At 39.6% G+C, this 20,314-nt stretch overlaps 1 protein-coding gene across 3 annotated transcripts in view; it reads right to left on the bottom strand.

Moving 5' to 3' along the window:
- The window catches only part of Ttc21b (tetratricopeptide repeat domain 21B), a 60,061-nt gene that overhangs the window by 27,690 nt on the left and 12,057 nt on the right, over window positions 1–20,314 (bottom strand). For all 3 annotated transcript variants that reach the window (XM_075984997.1, XM_075984999.1, XM_075984998.1), the window contains exons 6-18: window positions 16,655–16,812; window positions 15,384–15,468; window positions 14,002–14,100; window positions 13,576–13,768; window positions 13,043–13,140; window positions 12,536–12,736; window positions 8,931–9,060; window positions 6,759–6,916; window positions 4,622–4,843; window positions 3,849–4,087; window positions 2,206–2,278; window positions 1,573–1,683; window positions 735–873 (exon numbers count right to left, since the gene is read on the bottom strand). In XM_075984997.1, coding sequence (XP_075841112.1) covers window positions 735–873; window positions 1,573–1,683; window positions 2,206–2,278; window positions 3,849–4,087; window positions 4,622–4,843; window positions 6,759–6,916; window positions 8,931–9,060; window positions 12,536–12,736; window positions 13,043–13,140; window positions 13,576–13,768; window positions 14,002–14,100; window positions 15,384–15,468; window positions 16,655–16,812 — 1,906 coding nt within the window. The remainder of the gene's footprint in view (window positions 1–734; window positions 874–1,572; window positions 1,684–2,205; window positions 2,279–3,848; window positions 4,088–4,621; window positions 4,844–6,758; window positions 6,917–8,930; window positions 9,061–12,535; window positions 12,737–13,042; window positions 13,141–13,575; window positions 13,769–14,001; window positions 14,101–15,383; window positions 15,469–16,654; window positions 16,813–20,314) is intronic.

Below are 20,314 nucleotides of genomic sequence, written 5' to 3'. Positions count from 1 at the left end.
AAGTAAGTCCAATAAATAGTCCAAACAAGGAGGCATGCCACGCCACTAAATAAGAAAAAAAGTAAGCTGTTGCATTATTTATGGAGCGCACAATACAGGCTACAATCTGCTACAAATTTTCAGATACATCCTGCACCTTTAGGTCAAGCACTATTTGTCTCTCCTCTCCCTTCCCCCTTTTCCAATAAAAATCCCCTCCACCTGAGCTCTGTCACATGGCATCTTTCTCTCAAGTGCAGCTTTTTTTTCAAACACTGTCTCTGCTTCCCCATTTCTAAGATTACATTCACAAGGTGATGGGCTTCTTAAAATTTTTCTTTTAAATGTCAGTGCTAAGGATCCAAGCCCAGGTCTTCAAGGAAGCACGTTAGCAATGGAGCTATCTCTGCAACCTCTCAAGATGCTTGAACTCTTTAAAAAATTAATAATTTTATAAGGTCAAGATTATAAAAGTGTTGATGTGCTTAAATACCAGTAATTGTAATTTGTATATATAACTTTGGGAAATTAAGTTCTAGTATAACACAATGAACTATTTTTTATTAAATTTATTATTAGATTTAAAACACACCCATTTGGCAGAGTTGAGTTCTGAAAGAATAAAAATACATGTGAATTAATATTACCAATCACTGTAAAAATATAAAGAAAATCAATACATAATTATGTATTAGAAAAATAAATGGACTAGATTTTTCAAGCAAACTTTTTTCCAATAAGAATGACTTTCATACCAGGTTCATGAGCTAGAGAATGCTGGAGAACTTTCTCTGCTTTCTCATACAACTTCAGCCTTAGTAGAAGCTCAGCCAGGTCATAGCAAAGGCAATTCTGCTGCCCACTCTTCAGAGCTGCTTCGTAATAGGTGATTGCCTAAAGAAAGTAAGTCCATTTCAGTCAGGGCTTAAAAAAAATCAAGGAAATTTCATACATCCCAGGCATAAGGTATACTGATAATCAGAAGTAACATATAAAGAATTTTAGGAATATATCTATGCTGTCAGAGAAGTAAGTTGCTGTTCTTAGAGAATCACAGATCATATAGCAACCAGCATTTTCTTACAATAAAGGAATAATGAACAATAGCTGGTAAAATATGTTTAGAGATTATTCTAGAGGTCAGTAAGCTTTTCTAAATGCATTTGCATTTTTTAGTTGGATTTCTAGTTGGTGTACATATAAGAATACATCAAAGGAAGCACTTTATCCCTATTAGAAACAAAAAGACAACCTCCTTGAAACATACAACTTGACCAAACTGGTACAGCCAAAAGGAAAATGATTATGCTACATTCTATGGTAAAGGAAATGTGATATTAGTGACTTTATGACCATTATTTGGTTGCAAAGATTGAAAAGAAGCTTAAAGAAATGCTCGGGTCAAAACGATCCTCATAAAATACAACACTGAAGAAAGGAAGTCTCTGGGAAAATCTGACATGACACCAATACCAGTTTGCACACACGAATGTAGAGCTTAATATCAGCAAAGATGCAGAAAATGAAGACTTCTCCACAGCAGGTCGGGATCAGCTTGGTCCAGCAGATGTTCTGGCACTGTGAAGCAATTACCTTGGAGTAATTGTGAGTTTTGACAAGTGCTTTCCCAATTTTTCTTGCCAGTGTTCCATCTTTCGGGTTCTGATTTAATGCTTGCTCATAGGCCACTATAGCTTCTTCGGGCTAATATTGTCAGACACAAACGACAGACATTAACAAACAACTTAATTGGACCCATTAAAGAGCAACATTTCCATAAATAAGCCCTTTCCAACCTGGAATACTTTTGTTTTAACACAGTATATAGTGCAGGACATAAAAGTAAATAATTCTAGATGGAAGATAGAAGTAGGCCAGATATTCATCACTGCAGGCACACCCACAGTGACCACACTCTTTGACTATAGCAACTCTGCATTTCCTGGCAGTCATCATAACTGTCAGAAGCTCTCTCTCCACCTTTCTGTTTAGAGGAAACTTCAGACGCTCTTCTAGCAACATCTCTACTGTAGATAAGAAGATCGCTGAGCTAAGTCCCTATGTGGAAAACACTGTGGAAGCTAACCTTTTATTGCAATCACTAGAACTCAAATATTAAACATGATGAAAAAGCCAAATTCCCTTTAACAGAAAGTTACACTAATTATAGAGTTCCACATGTTTTTTTTAAAATAAATTTGAGTTAAGTAGAATTAGAAATTTTACCTCTTGAATGTTCATGTAGGCATCACCAAGGAGCAGAAAGGACCGGGGGCTTGGTATTCTTTCAGCAATTTCTCTGGAAATTAGACCAACCCTACTTAGCATATTGAATATGGGTAACATTTACAAACCTGTTAGTTATAATGTTGGTTCATGTGCCTCAAGTGTACAGCAGCCTTCAGAATATTGCCAGCATTGCTATCTTGCTAAAAACCACACACTCTGCATGCATACATTTTCTGCTACATCAAATGTACTTTTCATTGACTCTTTCCATTTTCTGACATACACGGAGGAGAGTAAAGGTAGACAGTGAACAGACAGGCTGCCATTGTCTAGAGGGATTCCTTAACAGGAGGAATACATTGTGTTGTCCTCCTATACAACCTGAGCTCTCATCTTTGAGGTAAAAATTATTAGACGAATTACCTCAAAAATACTAAGGATCTGCTGTTTACTTAACTGCAGCAATTAGATTGCTGCTATCTTCCGGCTTCACCCTTCCCCCAAGTGCTCCAATGACAAGTGTGCACCTGGCTTGCTGCTCAGCTTTAAGCATATCTTATCTAACTATTATTTGCTAGATAAAGCTAACTACTATTTCATCTTTATAGATGATGCTAAGGGTGGATTCCATTGAGGCAGGACCAAGGCCTTCCTCCTGTAGCTAGTCTGAGGCAAGGTATCCTTCCATAGGGAATGGGCTCCAAAGAGCCAGTTAAAAAACAAATAAACAAACAAACAGAACATGCCCCTAGCTAATCTATCAGATTTTCCTGAAACCAACCATGCTTTTCATTATCACAGCACAGCACAGCCAAAAGAAACGAAACCTTTTGGTCTCTGTTTTGTTTGTGGAGATAAGAGTCTTGCCATACAACCTCACTGACCTGAAACTCTTACACAGTGCAGGCTGCTCTCAAACTTACAACAATCCTCCTGCCTCAGACTGCTGAGTGCTACAAGCCACAATACTGGGCTCTTATAGGAATAATACAGAAACATGAATCTGGCCCTTGAACTCCTCACCAAGAGAAGCTGCGGGTTTCTCTGAATACTTCTTACCAAGCATTTGAGTAATGTCTGGTTAGATCACAGGATATTCTGATAAGCAAAGACTGACTCGGTCCGCTTACTCAGTCACACACAGTATGTCTGTGTGGCTACTGTTTTGTTTGTGATAAAGAACAGAAACATGTATGTAGGTACATCCCAGTAACTCTAAGGGCCTCGGTGCGACAAAGCTATTAAAGGTACTGTCCACTAGAGTTTAGAGCATACTCACTTACAATTTCCCTCTTCTCCAATAGATATGCCAAGTATTAAATATGCCTGTCTGCTCCCTGAACTGGTGCTATAACATGTTGCTATTATAGGGTGTATCTAACTCTTGTCTTTTTCTCCAAACAAAGGAGTCAGAGCTAGAAGGACCATTTGATGAGAGGATTTAAGAAACTACAAGGCCATATAGAGAAGCAACCATAGTTCTGTTTTAGAGTAAAGGCCTTGGTGAGAGGGGTCATGAACAGAAGGAAGAAGGGGACCACCTCCAAGAAAAGACCTATAAAAAATCTGTGACACGAAAAAGATAGAGTGTAAATGAGAGGGTTCATTTCAGGAGGGAAAGGTTCCCTGTCACTACTTACCTGTAACAGGTGATATATAACATTTTCTCTTTCCTATGCTTCAGGTAAATATCTGCCATTTTCTCTTTGGCCTCTGTAAAATAAGGCTGGTCCGTTGTGACATTCCGAAGCATGTTTAATGCACGCTCTGTATCTCCTTGAGCCAGAGCCAGGTCTGCATTAGCAATAGTGACACGCAATTCTTCACACGTTCCAGAAAACTCATGGATGGCGTCTTGCAAAACCTTGGCTGCCTCGTGCTGTAAAGAGAAAAATTAAAGACTCCTTCAAAACAAATTACCCCAGAGAGGAAGCTCATCTACCTAAACACAATGACTAAGAGATGTCAGTACATTCACGGTATTTACAAAAATAAACGGATAGATTTTTACCTAAAGTCTGTAAGTGTAAGGAGACGAAAACCAGTAGAGGTTATAAATATTAGTCAAGTGATTATTTTCTTACAACCAGGATGACAGCAGTTGCTATACAGAGTCACTACTATTCCAGAAGAGAATCATAAATTGTATGACTTTATTTCATGGTGGTCAACAAGGCAGACACACTGGAAAAGTCATCCAGGCAAATTACATTTAACTTCCAGGCACTTGCAGAATGCACATGCTTTACTGAAAACTAAGGAAAAAGTCTGTTGCTAAATATATATGTAGAAGGTTTTTCAAATAGAACTACAAATCTATATATTACATATTACACAGGAGATTAGGGAAGTAGTACACACACACACACACACACACACACACACACACACACTCCAATCTGAGCTAACTTACCTGTTCTCCATTTAAGCGGTGAACCTCCACCAACTCAAGAAAGATTGATAATCGATGGCTCGCATCAACCTCAGTTCTGTGCTTTGACTTCGAGGAGGCTCTGCTTTTCCTCATTCCTGGTAGGTTCATTGCCATGTGCAGAGTTTTAATCGCTTCTGCTACCTCTCCCATTTTCTTCTGTGACTGTGCTTTGATTAAATGATATAACGGGTAGTCTCTCACCTGAGGAAAAAATTATCAGTAATTCTCTGGAGTGTACACAATGGAAAAGCAGAATTAACTACCCACCAAGTATGATACAGGATTCCTGAGCATAGCTCATTTGTGATCCTATGCACAACGTCTATTTCTGACTTTTTACTTATTCACTTCCTCGTCATAATTTTAAATTAAAATTTTATTAGAAAGGACTTGCAAATTAAAAAAGAGAAAAAACCCTCACGTACTGAAATTAACCAGACCCAAATACTGTACATCTTGACCAACCATGTAGAAGCCTAATCATGCTAACTCTAACGTCCAGGGAATTTGCAACTCTAGCATCCTCCTGATGTCTAAGAGGTTGAACAACTGATTTTTTTTACAGGCTAACAATTACATTATAAAATTTGACTTTTCAGTAAAGGGATATCTTTATTTGAGGCTCCTCTAGTAGTGATAGGTCTCTTAGATTTCTGGAAAAAAAACCCTACGTTTCTATTACTTTTACTTTTAATACTAAGTTTTACTTTTAATAATATGTTAAAAGCTACTTTTAATACAAAGGTGCTTTTCTTAAATATTGGCTTTCCCTTTTCATACTACCCCTAAACACAAAGTAAAGAATCTTCCACTTGTATCGCAGCTGTAACCGATATACAGAGAGCATAGAAGGGGCTAACACAGTAGATGAAGAGAAGCCAAAGGAGACGGCTACCAGAGCGGTGGGATGGAAGCCACCAAAGAACGAAGGAGCCTTAGCCCTCCAGTGGCGAGAGGCTGTGCACCTGGGGAACTGAATGGACCTTACTCCTCATCCTGAGACTGGTGCACAGGGCATGGGCACAGCACCAGATGCTCCTCTATTGTCCTAAGGAAAAGCAAAACTAGCTCTGGACTCTTACTTAGAATCTGAATTCTCCAGCTCATTTAATAGTTTTCCCTCAATAATGGAGTGAACCACCAGTTTGATGATTCTTCTACGAGTCTTAAATAGTGCTGAAAGCATTCAGGAAAAATTAACTGAAATTTTATGAATAGTAAGAAGTGTCTTTATAGCTGCAAACCACATAATATTCATTTTGAAAATTAATGTGTATTACTTGATAATGATTCTTAAAAAGAGATTATGAGAAAACAACTTTAAGAGGTTGTGGGGGTTTCCACCTATACTCCTAGGACTGAGGACGCTGAGGCAGGAGGACTGCTGTAAGTTTGTAGACAGCCTGGTCTACAAAGTGAATTCCAGGCCAGCCTAACTTATAAAGAAAGATACCACCTCTAAAAAAAAAAGCAGAAAAGGAACAAAAAAGAAAGAGAGAGAAAAGAAAGAAAAGCAAAGTTCAAGAAAAAAAAAGGGCAGGAACATTTACTAACCTTACCCATAAAAGTACTTGCACAATTCTCCATGGTTCAAAATTATTGTATATAAACTAATTGCTATATTTAATTCTCATTGTAACAAGTACTTACTCAATAAATAGTACAAAAAACCCCCCTGAGGCTTACAAAGTCTAGAAGTTGATTCTTAATCATTAATTACCAAATTCATACAAATTTATTTTATTGCTTTGGTGTGTGTGTGTGTGTGTGTGTGTGTGTGTATGTGTGCACGTGCGTGTGTATGCTGTAATAGGTTTTCCATATTGTCCAGGCTGGCCTGGAGCTCCTGGTTTCCAGCCTCTTAAGTAGCGAGGATTACAGGTTCCCACTGCCTAGGTAGTCTGACATTGTGGTGGTTGTGTTGGGGCAATTCACACTTTATTTTTAATCTTTATCAAAGACACCTGAACTTTTTCTCCCATTTCTTGTAATTTCAAAATTCTATTAAAATATTTATTGGCAAAATATTTTAGATTCAGATGTAAACCAATTGAACATGTATACCTTCATTAAAAGTACAGGGTATGTCTTAACCATTTTAATCTGGAATACTTACGTTAAAATTATAGCTCAGACAAAGTTCCAGGGCCTGAGAACACAGTTTGACTTTTTCTTGAGACAAATACACCTGTGCCATCAAGAGGTGGGCCTCTGCGTGAGATGGGCTGCGCTCCAGGCAATGCTGCAGGTTGTTGTACGCGGCTTCGGTGTCACCTAATGGGGGAAACAGCGCCCATGAGGCTGCGAAGTTCAGAGGTAGATCCCAGACAGGACCCAGGCTATAAGCAGCTATGGTTCTGCTGTTTAAACCCTCTGTTCTTGAAGACAGGCCTCTATGTCAGGCCAAGAGCAAGTCACAGCAAGCCAGGGAAAACATAAAGGATGCCAGTTGGTCCCCATTATTCCAAGCAGGACTAAAAATCTACCTTCATTTTCCTTCTAAACAGTTGTTTCTGATTGCATTAAAAGGGCTTTTAATTGTCATCATTTCTATGACAATTGTCTCTCAGAGGCTTGAGCATTTGAGCCCTTGGTGGCCAGCTGGTGGCACTGTTTGCGGAGGTTTAGAAATGATGGCCTTGCTGGGGGAAATGCATCACTGAGGGGGCGGGGGCTGAGTTTTTAACCTCACTCCACTTCTGTTTCACATTCTGAGCTTCATGTTCTCATGCGAAGACTGATCCCAGCCTCTCGCTCCAGCCTCTGTGCCTGCACTTGCTGTCATACTTCCCCACCATAATGGATTGGATCCTTCTGGACCCTTAAGGCCACGCAAACCATTTCGTCTATAAATTGCCTTCTCTTGCTGTTTTATCATAACAATAGAAAAGTGACTAGGGCAAAGACACATGCATTAATAAACCTAGAATTCTGGGGTATCACTTACACTAACAAAGAAGACACATTATAAATCCGGGCTACATGACTGTGTGTAAAATAGGAAAAAGGCCAATGACACATTCCTGAAATTTTAAAGCATGGGACATAGATTAAAATGCCTTTAAACACCAACTGAAATATTAAATATTTTGGAAAAACATCTGCTATGTATCTGGAAGTCTTACAAAATCCACTTAATTTTAAAGCATTGGTTAAGATTAATGTGTAAGAATCGTAAAGTTAATCTCGGGCTGGAAGACGGAGCTGTCAGAGGCTCTGCACAGCATCTTCAGCCTTGACTCTAGGTGCTGCCGCTGCCTTGGGACGCAGTCCATCAGACTCATATGTGCCGTTCCCAAATACTGCCTTTAAGTAGATATAACAAGGCCCACTTCCCATCCAGCCTTCTAAGAATGGGGGGAGAAAGGGTCCTAAATTATTTTCTGTTCAAATGTACTTCACCTTTACCTGCTATCAACAGAAAAAACAGAGATGAATTCAGTTTCCTAGTTCACAAGAACTCAGCCTACAGAACCCTCACAGTACCCACTGTCCCCTCAGAGGTAGAAAATTAACGGACAGATTATTGAGAGACAGCACAATGATTTCCTAAACATATTGTCAAAGTCTGGCAACCAACCATCAGCAAAACCAGTAACTTTGGGATCTTTGTTACTGTAATGCCTAATACCTAGAACTACGATGGCAAAAGGGGATAAGAACACTAAGCCTGATAAACTTAAGTGTGTCAGTGGTGCTAGACTCAAAACCGAGTGGTTCTATCAATCTGTAGCTCCAACCCCAATATATTGCTACAATAATAGAGGTAAGGGGTTGAGAAAGGCCTTCATGTGTAGTGCCAATAATATGAACTACTACTCTCTCTAGTGGGTCCTTGAATGTGGTTTCGCTCTTAATAGCTGCTACTGCAAGAGATTCTAAGAAACTGAAGCTTCATAAATAAATGCCTGCATTGTGTTTCCAGTATGCCCTCGGTCCACTAAAGCATACACAATCTACACTTTAATGTTTCTATTTATTCCCCAATATATTTTTAATATTTGGATAGCCTCTCTTACTTGCTGTTAGGTTTTCAAGCGAAAACTGTTTAAGAAGAAGATTAACAATAATTAATTGGAGTCACTTGTATGAACACGGGGATGAAATGATCTAAGATAACAGGTTTGGCATTTTTTTTCAGTTTCAGATGAAACACACATTCACAGACACAATACGCACTGCACGTGACTGTGCTCCATGAAGTGGAGTACAGGACCCATTTCCATCTGTCACTGCCAACACCATGACCACATTCCTCAGTTACTTTCAGAGCTAAAGTATATATCACCTGACAAATACTTCACTTTGGCCATCAAGAAGACAGCTTGCGGAAGACCTGGGACACTCCTTATAATCGTCTCCAAGACTGAAGAACAATGTCGGAGAATTTGGGAGAGAGGTTGCCCGGGACCTGCAGGCTAAACAAAGCAAATCAGAGCAGTTTGCTGAGTTCCTAACTGCATTTAGCCAGGATCAGACATACATTCATTTTTCAGTGTGATTAGAAGAAAGTGGTATTTTTAATAAAATTTCTCTTGCTTTTTCCACACTACCTTTGCTATATAATTGGACAAATATTAAATTATCTTCCTAGTTCATCTATGAATAGACTGTGGAAATAGTGGGTTGTGCAGTTAGAAATTAGGGATTGTTATGTAATTAATATTTTGATAACACATGAAAGCAGTTATCAGTTCAAAAGTTTTCAAAGAAACATATGTTGAAAAAAAAGGAGAGACATTTCTCGGTTAAATACCCTGCATTGCTTCACTGATGCTGCTTCCTTGACCTGAAAGATGCTGTCCCCATCCTCTTCTCCTGATGTACCATTGGCTGCATCCTTCAGGTCAGTGACTGTGCTCCTTTACAGAAGATCCCTTTGGATGAGGGCCACATGGCTAACAGTAAGGTGCCACACTTCCTGTCCTATGCTGAGGCACAGAGCATGTTCTCAAGAAGATACTCGAAGTAAGACTACTGCCTAACCTCTTCAAATCCCCACAGCACACACCCTATAGTGCTTTCCACCCAGTGCTGCTGCTTTTATGGGACTTCCTGTATCTTTAAGTTCAGAATTTTATGCTTCTTTGAATTGAAACTAAGCTAATTCTTTAAAACTGTTGTGATGGTAGATAGTGACTGTTCCACTCTAAACGCGGCTGAGTCCATCCTATGAACCGGACTCCTGGACCAAATACAAAGGAGTTGAGCACCGCATTCATCTCTCTGCCTCCTGACTGGATGCAACGTAAACAGTCACCTCACATTCCTGTTGCCATCCCTTCTCCATCGTGTCGGACTATACCCACAAACTGTAAGCCAAAATAAGCCCACCTTTCTTCCCTCCCTCTCCCCCTCCTTTATTCCTTCCGACCTTCTTTCCTCTTTCCTTCCCTCTCTTCCTTCCTTCCTTCCCTCTCCCTCCCTCCCTCCCTCCCTCCCTCCCTCCCTCCCTCCCTCCCTCCCTTCCTTCCTTCCCTCCTTAAGTTGCTTTTATTGGGTATTTTTGTTAGAGCAATAATATAAGTCACTGATACAGATTTTTCTCACCAGAGAAATAGTTAAAGTAAAAATGATGCTAAGTATCTAATAGTAACCTAGCCATCAGAGGTGGTGGCGCATGCCTTTAATCCCAGCACTCAGGAGGCAGAGGCAGCCAAATCTCTGTGAGTTTAAGGCCAGTCCGGTCTACATAGTGAGTTTTTCGGCAGTCAGGGCTAAAAAGTAATCATGTTTTGAAGAAAATGTCACCTTGCCACCTGCTAAGAAATACTGAGAACAACTCTCATTTTTTCTTATATTTTATGTTGTTTGTTATATTTTGAGACCGGGCCTCACTATGCAACCCAGGCTGACCTCACCCTCACAAAATTCTGTCACCTCTGCTACTTAAGAGCTAGAATTATAGGTGTGGGCAACTTCATCCAAATAAAACAGCCATCACTTTTACTAGGGGTTCCTATACAGTCAGATATTAAAAACAGAAGACTAGAGACAATCTTTGAGATTATACTTGTTAGGTTAGAAAGAAAAAGAAAACAGAATGTGAAAGAGGCCACTGAAGGGGGAACAGGTAGATCTGTGGCCAGTGTGGCCTTTCTGGAATGTTCCCATGTAAACTGACCAAGTTAAAACATGCAGATAAAAACTGCATTATGAGAAAAACGGGATGTGTAATTGGATTAGAGATCTAGCTACCAAGGAATATATTATTTTGTGAACTATGATTTGGTTTCTTCTTAGCACAATTATCAAAGAAATCCTCTGAAGTCCTCACGGACAGAAGCCTTGTCTGTCCTTGTCTCCCCTGTGATAATCTCACCCGTGATTTCTCCCCTCCCACTCCCACTCCCAGTCCAGTCACACTCATCCCCTGGTGTCTCCGTGGGTATCTTCATCAGCTGTTCCCTTTGTTGCAACCAGCTGCTTCCACAGGTCACCTTCAATTCTTATCCTAAGACCTACTCCGACCCTTTCACATAAATTGTCATCATCTCTCCCCATTCTGCTGTTTGCCTGAAGCACACTCTACTATATCCAGTCTTCTTAAGGTGTATCTCCACCCTTTTAAAATCTGGCCGTTGGGGCCAGAGTTATTTTTCTCCAAGCACATTTCCCCAGCTCCACACAGTGTGCTACATGTGTCATAAAACCTCTGCAGAAAGAAGCGTAGGTGCTGAATGAACACTGAAATATGCACTCAACCTTCTAAGCAACTCGGATGGATGCTGCCATAGGAGACCGATCTCAATCAGCCTGAGTTAATCATCAAGAATGATTCTGGGAGAGCACAGTTTTAAGATGATCTAAAGGCCTGGCAAATGACACGATAATAAACACTCTGTGAAGCTCCCCAGGTGAAGACCATTTTTCTTATTTTCGTTGTTCACATACCATCTAAGGCTGTAAATAGGGGGATGCTAATACCTTTGGTTTTGGCAGTGTGTATTGGGTAGAGTTATCTGAAAAACTCAATGTTGAAATATGAGCTGAGCACAGGAAGATAGGTTAATTGCAATTACTGCCAATGCCAAGGGACTCTGTCTAATGAATGCATGTCATGTCGGAATGGATTCCCGGGTAGGGCACACGGGTTTCTAGGGCTACTACTCAAAACTGCTAAGGCTTTCAAAAGACCACTAATATCTCCAAGCTAAATCAAGCAGATGGCGACTGACAATCAGGTTCCATATAAAACAGATGATAAGAGCTAAAAGGAGTATGGTAATTGCAGTGTGAACCTAGAATGCAGAATGTCAAGAGAGATGAGGAGTCCTGCTCTGGAACTCAAAGGCATGAGTAATATTTAAGGTATTGTTAACTGTTAACTCTGTAGGTATAAAAAAGACAATGACTCACCTGCGCTCACACAGAACAAGAATGGGAATGTTGCACACAAGAAGGAACTAATCCAAATCTAACCATCTACTTTATGAAGAGAAATGATTATTTTTAGACTAAATAACTAGATGCTCTCTATGTCATTCCAAGGAACAGAAAGAATAGTCAATGGTCCACTTTTGGCATAAAGTAGAGTTTGATTTCATATGGGAAGTGGCTTCATTGGTTTAATAAAAAGAACTGCAGATTTGAGTTTGCCTAAGGTGAGATTGCAGTTGGCATTATCAATCAGATACAAATATGAAGCAAGCATGAGCATTAAACTCCTTTAATACTTCTAAACTGAGAGTTCTAGGATTTTAAAAAAATTTAAATTAGTTTTTACAAATCATTACTTTCCTTATTGGTAGTAAACATTTCTATAAAGATGGATTTAAAATGATTTCAGTTAACACAATTACAAATGCTAATTACAGGTACAGATATAGTTGAACACAGCAAAAAGAACTTGTTAGCTTGGCAGTGTAGGAGACGAGGGGCAGAATTACCTACCTGAATCGGACAGAAATTCAGATATTCAGTAACAACTTCTAGTAAGAAGTCAGGATTGAGCTTCTCAAAATACTGGATTCCAAGAGGTAAATCTTCTAAGTGTGACAAGTGAGTATTCACAACATCGTCTAACAGATTTATAACTTCCTCCTGTCGGTTATTTTTTTTTGTAGCAAGAACTGCATGCAAATACATTAATTCCTGAAAAATAAGTATATTTCACAGGTTATTCCATTTGGCTATAAAGCATCTATTTCTGTTTAGATTTCAAATGTACATGAAGTTTTATTTATAAGAAATTGATATGAAATCATTAAACCTAAGTATTAGCTGCATGGAATTTTAAGATCACTGAGAAAAATATTTAATGTCTACTTGCACAGTGAACAAATGCAGTCGCACATTAAGTGACCGCTTCTTCACCATCTAGAGCTGCGGCTGAACTGTCCTTTAGAGTTCACGTCTCATTACAGCAGCTGTGTCCTGCCATCTGAGAAAACGCCTTACCGCGGACTTCCCCATGGACTGCTGGAATTCACTGAAGAACTCCAGCTGCTGGGCTGCGTCCTGCAACTGCCCTTCCATTAGCTGACATCGGATGAGTCCTAAATCAAACAAAAGCAGTCAAGGCGTATTCCAAACAACTAAACTAAGTTCACAAAAACATTTTCTTCCTCCACAGCAATCTTGCTTTAGACTGAAAAAAAAAAAAAACCTAAAAGAACAACACAACAGGGGCAGAGGCGGGGGAGAAAATCAGTAGCCAGGGAGTAGGTAACATCTTTTACCATACAATTCATAACTTGATAGAAGCAACCAAATGAAATCCATTCTTTCAAGATAGTATTTGTGAAAAAAATTGTTATTTTTAAAGATACATGACAGCCTCTTGTGTATAGAAGAAGCCGTTTAGTTAGCGTGCGCGCGCGCACACACACACACACACACACACACACACACACACACACACACACACACACTCTGCTTCAGTGGGCTGGCCCTTCAAGCAGGTTTCCCCTGGAGCATAAGCATTAGCATACCTGTGACTGCAGAGATGTTGCTTTCGTTCAGGGTCATGGCAGTCCTGTACCACTTCCAGGCCTCCTTAACTTTGTCTTGCAGAATCATTTGGTAGCCAAGCTCCGTAGCAATTTCTGCTTGCTGCGGGGTTAAACTAAATGCTTTTTCTAGGAAACCTTGAACTTTTTGAAGAATGAGTTGATTACGTCCACACTGAAAAAAAAAAAACCAAAATAAGAAAACGAAACAAATCTAGACAAGAAGCCTAGCAGTGCTGAAAACAAAGACCTTTGCTTCTCTACATTAAATGCAGCCTGAAGTGCACAGGATGGAAGGAAAGGAACTAAACATTATTAAGAAGGGAAAGGGCTTCCTGTCTTCTAGATACCGCATCAAGGAGGAGTGCATGGCCCATCACTAGTTGTATATTTTGGAGGCAGTCTTACGGTTCTGCTGAAGGCTATTGTAATCTTATAAAATAGTTGAGCATTCTGTGGTTCCACGACATCCAACGCACTTGCTAAATTTTCCAGCTTGGAAGCAGCCTAAAACAAGGTAAACAGTATTACCCTTAAAATAAACTAAGAAAAAATAATCTATTACATGAATATATGCTCTAATATACTATTACTGATATATTTTTTAATGATTTAATTTTATTTTACATGTATGTGTGAATGCCTGCTTGTATGTGTACATACCATATATGTGCCTGCTGCCTGTGGAAGCCAAAAGAGGGTGTGAGATCCCCTGGAACACAGATGGTTGTAAGCTGCCACAGGAGTGCTGGGAACTGAACCCAGTTTTCTGCAAGAGCAACAACTACCACTGAATACAGCAATACAAGAGCATCAGTCACTACTGAGCCATCTCTCCAGCTCTCTATTACTGATAAGACCTTGGGTTTTTACAAATGTCTCCTGTGTGTTATGCATGTGTGTGTGTATGTGTGCACTGTCTCCCCAGTGTCAGCAATACAAGAATGTGCCAGCATACCTTCTTTTATGGGTACTTGAGATCCAAACTCAAACCCTCATGTTTTTATAAAAGCACTTTAGATGCTGAGTATTTCCTCGGGTCCCCCAGTGGAATCTTATATATTGTAGGATGACTTAAAATCAATTTGAAGCTCCAGTTTTTTTTAAAAGCGCCAGTAATTATACAAAATTATTTCTTGTAAATAACCATCATTGAATAGAAGCCTTTGCATGGGTGAAGATGGCCACAGTTATTCAATAAATGTACAAACTGAGCTCTCGCCTTAATAATGAAGCCAAGCCACAAAGGCTGCTGGAATGATAATATAGTTACAAAACCGAGTTTATATTTGAAATGGTATCTATAATATAAAAATCATGAAAGTGGTTAGGATAAAGAATTTATTTTACTTTTTTCAAAAACAATCTTTTTTTTATTTTATATACCAGTCCCGGTTCATAAACCAGAAACAACAGCAAATTATTTATTGTAGTTCCTGAGCTCATCTAACTCATGCAAACTCAAACTGCAAACACACTACAAATTCTACTTTGTATAAATATGCTCAAGACAATGCTATGTACTGGCATCTTACATAAAAAATACATATATCTACTTAATCTAAAATCGTTTTGGAGAGAAGTTTCCCTACAAATGTGTACTTTACTAGTTGGTACAAGACAATCAAGTCTTTGTAATTCTGTATTTCTAGCAACTGATTAAAAATTATAATAGCAATATTGTGAGATAGAATTTTGAGCTTCTAATGAGTATGCACACATGCATTTATAAGGGTGTGTAATGAAATTCATTGTGACACAGACAACTTAAATTGTATAACACGATTTACCTTCTCTATGTCCCCCTCCCTGCATAGATAATACAGAGCCAGCATTCTCAGAGCCTCCACGTTGTTGCTGTCCTGGAGCAGCAACCTGCAAGAAGACACACAGTTAATGACTGTTTTTTTTAGGGATTAAAAGTTTGGTGCCTTGACCTTTCCACTACTCAACTAAGTAGTTTTAATGACTACTTTAAAATTAAAGTTATCTGGAATTTAAATATGAATAGGGGTTGTGCCTGTCTCATTTAATACTGTGGTAATGCTACATAAAGTATTACGTATGCTATATGATATCATTAACATTAATAATGTTAACTATAGTTAATTATATTATAATTAATACTATATTAACTATAAACAGCAGTGTATTAAATGTTGAGTTCAGGAGCTGGAGACAAGGTCAGTGGTTAAGAGCACCTGCTGCTCTTGCAGAGGACTTGGGTTCAGTTATAAGTTCCTAGCAGTCTCAGTGGATCTGACACTTACAGCTGGTCTCCATGGGAACCACAGCAAGTGGAGCACTTGCATACAAGCAGGCTTGCTTCCATGACCTTCTCCAGGTTTCTTCTCAAATGCTCTTCTCCAGTGAGACCTTCCACATCCCCTCCTGACTTCCCACTCCAGCATGCCGCCATACTCAACCCTTTCCTCCCTAGGACCTACGTTTAACGGCTACATAAATTAATTATGCTGCTTAGCATATGATTCATCTCTCCTTAATATCAGTTTCCTAACGTCAGAGAGACGTATTGATGAAAGCGCCTATCTTAAAATACTCAGATATTGATGTAAATAAGCAAATTCAGGGTTTTTGCATAGGTATGTGTTGCATGCTATATATATGTGCTAGCATGTGTATGAGCACTCATATGTGCACATGCCTGTGGAAGCCCAAAGTTGACTTCCTGTTTCTTCCCCAGTCACTTTTCACCTTATAAATTGAGACAGTGTCTTCTGCTTTGAGGACTCCTTGTCCATGCCTTCCACACATAAGATTTTATGTGGGTGAAACACCCACCCAGAATTCAGATCTGTCAGGCTGGCAGCAAGCATGTTAAGCACCGAGTCATCCCTCCAGCCCCAATTACATGTTTAAAAGCAGTACAATTTGAAGTGTCTTTGCAATTCTATGCTGCTTGGAATAAAATCATTGCATGTTACTTGAAAAATTAAATTTATGCTGATTATGAAGGTCTTGTAACAGACAGAACACAACCAGATTATTTTCCTCATGCATAACCAGATCAAAGAGGGTGTAACGTCATTTCCCACTTGACCTCTGTGCCGTCTCCACCGTCTGATCCCAATCCTGTAATGCCAGTTGCAATTTCATTTTTTTCTCAAAGGCAGGAAGGAAGTTTGGGAAGTTTACAATTATCTGGCTCACGGTCTCCAGGGCTCCGGAGTAATTCTGGCGTATTTCAAGGCACAGGACCTAATAGAAGGAGAAAGTTGACATGGAAACTGTGGCCTTGTACACCAGGCCCTCTCGGGCCAGCCTGGGCTAAGGCAGAATACTGCTGCTTTTTTTTTTAGTTTTATCAAAATCATATCTTAAAATATCACAGAAATGAACACACATTAGCAATTTTGCTCTACAAAAGATTTTTAACTTGATAAAAGGATAAACTTTAAACTAGCATGCAGAAGTACTCAGGAAGCTGAGGCAGAAAGAGAGACTACATTTAAGGTCTCTCTTCTACACACTGAGGCCAGGCTAGCTGCAGATGTGGTACAGAATAAGGCCCTGTCTCAAAACAAAAAAGCAAGCAAGTAAAAGAAAAAGCTCATTTACAAGTATAAAGAATATTGCCCTTACAATGGGAAAATTACCTTTGTAGAATAAAGTATCTCTTGGAGGTTTTTTAAAGAGCATATAAAACCAAAGCGATTTTTCGTATTTTATTCTGTACTTAGAAATGTTATGTTCAGGTTAGAAAATAATTGAAACAAAGTTCCAACAACGCCATGAGATCACTTCTCGGGGTTATCTCCAGGCAGAACTGAAAGACGTCACGAAGAGGCACACCCAGGACGGCTATTTGCCCAACTGTTGGTGTATAGAGGAAAAATAAAAAACTGCCCACAATGTCCATAAATGAGTCATTAAATTGGAGGTCATATACTTAACAGATGGTAGGTGACCTTAGAAGGACTGCAGAAGTGTGCAATTCATACCCATTTCACAGAGAACACGCCCTGTGAGACAGCTGGCTAGTTTAGCAGTGCTAACTACCCCTCATTCACGTGTTACTGTGCTGCCTGCCTGGGAACATCTTTACAGGGTCGGTGCATTATACATATTGTCTCTTCCAGAGGAAAATAAGCTATAAATGTAATTAGAGTATTGAAAGCGCATGGAGAGGCCTGCAAGACGACTCAGTGGAGGAAGGCATCTGCCACCAACACCTAATGACCTGAGCTCACTGTCCAGAACCACATGGTATGAGAGGACTGACCCCTGCAAGCTCTTCTATGCATGTGCAAGCGCAAACTCACACACACACACACACACACACACACACACACACACACACACACACACACTAACATAATAGATATTCATAAATCATATTTTCCCTTTTAACTTTTCCTTCTACATTGTTTTGCCTCAGTATATCTCAATTAAAAATCAACATTTTATCTCATCATTTAATATAAAAGTGCAAAATGTATTTTTATGTGAGTGTATATATACATATATATACATATTTTCATATAGTTATAGGAAGGTATAGTCATTCAGAAATCCCTTATGTCAAAATAAAATATTTAGATTTTCAAATAATTGACAATACTAGAAGAAAAATTAGAATAAATTTTAGTACAAATTTTATTTTGGAATCTACCTACATAGCTAATACTGAAATAAGAAAGCCCTGTTCAAAAAGCTGATGGGTCAACACTTGTACTGTTCCTTAGACCACTCCGTCCCTCAGGAACACAAAGCAGCATCTTCAGCTACTGCTACCTGGAATATTAATGAGTCCCTTACGCTGACTTAATTGAAAAGTATGAACATAATTACAGTGGATCTCCCAGAGCTTCAATTTCTTGTCTCTTCCAAAAGTGACGTTGAAACCTAATTCCCAAAGCAACAGTGCTGGGAGGTAGGGCTGACCAGAGGCAGTCCACCGTGAAAATGTGATGCTGTAAAAGGGGCCGGGGCCATGGCACCTGCTCTTCATTGAGGAACAGAACTTCTCCATTAGGGAAGACTGTCCAAGGGGCCATCCTGTAGAAGGCAGGGCCCTCACCACACACCACACTTGCTAGTGCCTTGATTTCCAGCTCTTTGCATGAGAACTGTAAGGAATGCATTTCTGTTCCTCTTAAAGCACTTGGTTTCTGGCTTCTTTGCTTTAGTCTCCTTCATTTGCGGGCCTTTCAAGCAGTTTAACTATGGAGCCTAGAGGGACCTTGAACTCATGACTCTCCTCTGAGTTCCTGAGATTATAGGTGAGAGTCACGATGTCTATAATGTTTCAGGTGTTTTTGTTGAAGCAGCATAAGACAGACCACACCACGGAATTCAGAGAAATCATTTAAACCAACCATGAGTATTAGAGCACGGTACACCTAACCTAGCCTAACCCTGGAAGATTACACACTCACTTTCTTTTAAAGAATAGAGGGCAGCAAGATCATTAAGACAACAACAACAACCCCAACTCTTTAAAAACTTGCCAACGCCCGGTTCCTACAACAGCACAATGAGGGCGCTCCTGAATCCAATTACCCTGAATACTAGCTGTGCGGGCTGATAAAAATGTGTATAAGCGCATCCTCGGGAGAATCATGGGGCCAGTAGCAAGAAGTGAATGCTAGAAATCACCTCTTTCCTTTCTTTGGTGTCAATAATAACGACTTTTGAACATATGTGATTTACACAGTCTCATTACACAGCCTATGCTGATTGGAGTTACAAGATTACAGGAGTTGAACCACCATTCCCAGTATAAATTTATTTATTTATTCTCAATTAAAAAAAATGAAAAACACTTAGGAATATATCTCAGCAGCAGAGCACTTGTTTAGCCCTGGGATTGTAAGAGGCCCCAGCACTGCTAAAAGAGCAAACAGCCTTTTCAAGATCGATTTTTAACTGTGTGCATGTGTTGCCCCTGGAGGCACTAGATCCTTTGGAGTGGAGCCTCAGCTGGAGATGTGGGTGCTGCGAACAGGACTCACATCCTCAGCAAGAGGTCTTAAGCACTGAGCCGTCTTTCCAGCTCCTAAAATGGTACTGAAAAAACTTAATTTTATTATTGTGGTGTTTGAATGCAGGTATGGACCACAGCACACTTGTGGACTCAGAGTCAACTCTTTCCTTCTGTACAGTTAAGGCATGGTCTTTCTTACTGTCTCTCTGCCTGTGGACACCAGGGTAGCAAGCCTAAGAGCTCCTGAGTGATCCTCCTGTCTCCACCCCACCTCCTCCTGCATCTTGTCAGAGTGCTGGGATTACAGATCTCAGTCACATCATCCAATCTTATTTGTGGTTTAAGGGATCAATTTTACACCCTTATGTTTTCATGGAAAGCATTTTTATCCACTACCTTACCAGGACCATTTATTTATTTATTTATTTATTTATTTATTTATTTATTTATTTATTCAGTGTGTGCCTGCCTCCAGGACCATTTATTTATTTATTTATTTATTTATTTATTTATTTATTTATTCAGTGTGTGCCTGCAGGTGAGTACAAGGACACACAAGTGGAGGTCAGAGGACAACTTTCAGGGTCTGTCGCATCCTCCCTTCTCACATGTGGGTTCTGGGGATCAAGCTCAGGATTTTAGGCTCTAGCAAATTCTTTTACCTTCTGAGCCATCTCACTGAAGTCTACCGATAAATTTTGAAAGGTGTTCAGGAGATGTTAGTGGAGATAGATGAAAGGCTGTGACTTAACTCATCCAGTTCACAGTGATGTT

This window comes from Microtus pennsylvanicus, chromosome 9 (genome assembly GCF_037038515.1).
Source record: "Microtus pennsylvanicus isolate mMicPen1 chromosome 9, mMicPen1.hap1, whole genome shotgun sequence".
NCBI classification, from domain to species: Eukaryota; Metazoa; Chordata; class Mammalia; order Rodentia; family Cricetidae; genus Microtus; species Microtus pennsylvanicus.
The sequence above is the reverse complement of the archived record's forward strand: the minus strand, read 5'-3'. Positions and strand labels throughout refer to the sequence as shown.